This window comes from Tenrec ecaudatus, chromosome 4 (assembly GCF_050624435.1).
Source record: "Tenrec ecaudatus isolate mTenEca1 chromosome 4, mTenEca1.hap1, whole genome shotgun sequence".
In the NCBI taxonomy this organism is placed as follows: domain Eukaryota; kingdom Metazoa; phylum Chordata; class Mammalia; order Afrosoricida; family Tenrecidae; genus Tenrec; species Tenrec ecaudatus.
Genome location: NC_134533.1, coordinates 22,403,949 through 22,405,776, shown reverse-complemented (window position 1 = coordinate 22,405,776; position 1,828 = coordinate 22,403,949). Strand labels below are relative to the sequence as shown.

Below are 1,828 nucleotides of genomic sequence, written 5' to 3'. Positions count from 1 at the left end.
CCATCACGGTGACCCTGTAGGTGTGTGAAGTACTGGTGGCCCAGATTCCAACATCATAACAACACATAGGCTGAACAAAGCCATAGAGGGTGGTAGCTCATGTAATAGCAAACATTTTGAAAAGTATTTTTGCATACAAATATGTCCTTCTTGGGATTATGCTGTCCAAGACATAATCTTCTTCTGTTGTGGGAAACACATATGTCTCTCAAATTCAGGCAAGGAAATAAAATAAAAACATATATTTTGATGAAAGAGCTTGTTGAAGACTCTCTACAATCTATTTTCAACTCCTTCCATGCAAACTATATTTTCTGTTTAAAAATAAAACACTCTCCTAGTAGTAGGTATAAAATTATTCAAGAATATTTGAATGGATGCATTTTACATATAATCAATGCCACATTATCATGTCTGTAGACCCTACACTACATACTTTTTCTTCCATAGATACCTTTACCATTGAAATATTTGGACCTGGAAAAGTATTGAGCACTCTAGTAGTGTGTCTGGTAGCTATATTAGCCCTGCCCATAATACATGGGCTGCTATAGAACATTGATTCAGATGGTCTAAAAACGATTTGTTTAAATACATCACCCACAAGATTTATTTATCACTGCTTTTCATGATTTGACCCCAGAGTTTCCTCATGGCATTTTTCACTTCTGCATTTCTTAGGGTATAGATTAGCGGGTTTAACATCGGAGTGATTAGGGTAAACAACACAGCCACTCCTTTGTCAGCAGGGAAGGAGGTCATGGGCCTTAGGTACAGGAATGTACAAGGAACGAAGAATAAGATAACAACAGTGACATGAGAGGCACATGTGGAGAGGGCTTTGCGGCGCCCTTCAGAGCTGTAGCTCCGAAGGGAGCACAGGATGACGACATAGGAAGCAACCAGTATGGAAAAAGAGATTAAACACAGCGACCCACTATTCCCAGCAACCAGGGGCCCCAAAATGTGAGTGTCGGTGCAGGCTAGCTCTAGGAGTGGTATTAAATCACACATGAAATGGTTAATGATATTGGGACCACAAAATGGTAACTGGACCACAAACAGAAGCTGGATCCCTCCATGAATAAACCCCAAAACCCCCGCCATTCCCACCAGGAAATTACACAGGGGTCTACTCATGATGGTCGTGTAGTGCAGGGGCTTACAGATGGCCACATAGCGGTCACAGGCCATTGCAATAAACAAGATGATCTCAGCTGCAGCAAAGAAATGCTCCGCAAAGAGCTGAGTCATGCAGCCCTGGAAGGAGATGGTGTTTTTCTCAGCGATTAAGTCAAAGATCATATTTGGGGCTATGGAGGAAGAGTAGAAGCCATCGATAATGGACAAGCAGGACAGAAAAAAGTACATGGGAGAACCTAAGGCTGGGCTGATGAAGATAGTGACTGAGATGAGCAGGTTTCCTGCCAGCGTCACCAAATAGGTGATTAAACACATGGGAAACAAGAGTTTCTGAAGTTCTGGATTCTGAGTCAGACCCAGCAGCACGAATTCCGTAACATTGTTCATTCTGGTAAGGACTTCAGCTTGAGTAGGGAGGATGGGGCCCATCCGAATAGAGCACAGTATTTGTGAATGATCATATTTTATTCAATTGCCACATATGCTATCGTCTCTTTAGTCCTGGTCCCTGTAATTGAGAGTTATAAAGAAGAAGAGAAGAGATTTGTTTTTTGTTCATCACACAGTAGTAATAATTGAAAAACATCTCAATAAGAGTCAGGTGTTATCATAAATTTATGGCTGGCTTCCAAACTCCCCCTCTGTCTCGGAGAGTCCCATTGTAAGCTTGACTTTCTCATTTGGT

General features: G+C 41.7%; 1 protein-coding gene across 1 annotated transcript; it reads right to left on the bottom strand.

Moving 5' to 3' along the window:
• Nucleotides 1-609: 609 nt before the first annotated feature.
• LOC142446574 (olfactory receptor 4C45-like) lies at nucleotides 610-1,572 on the bottom strand. The gene has a single exon (XM_075548323.1). It carries the CDS (start codon nucleotides 1,570-1,572, stop codon nucleotides 610-612), a length of 963 nt encoding a protein of 320 aa, XP_075404438.1.
• Between the last annotated feature and the right edge of the window lie 256 nt (nucleotides 1,573-1,828).

Excerpts from the sequence above, each read along its gene's own strand:
- LOC142446574 (XM_075548323.1), bottom strand. The coding sequence starts at position 1,572 with ATGGGCCCCATCCTCCCTACTCAAGCTGAAGTCCTTACCAGAATGAAC.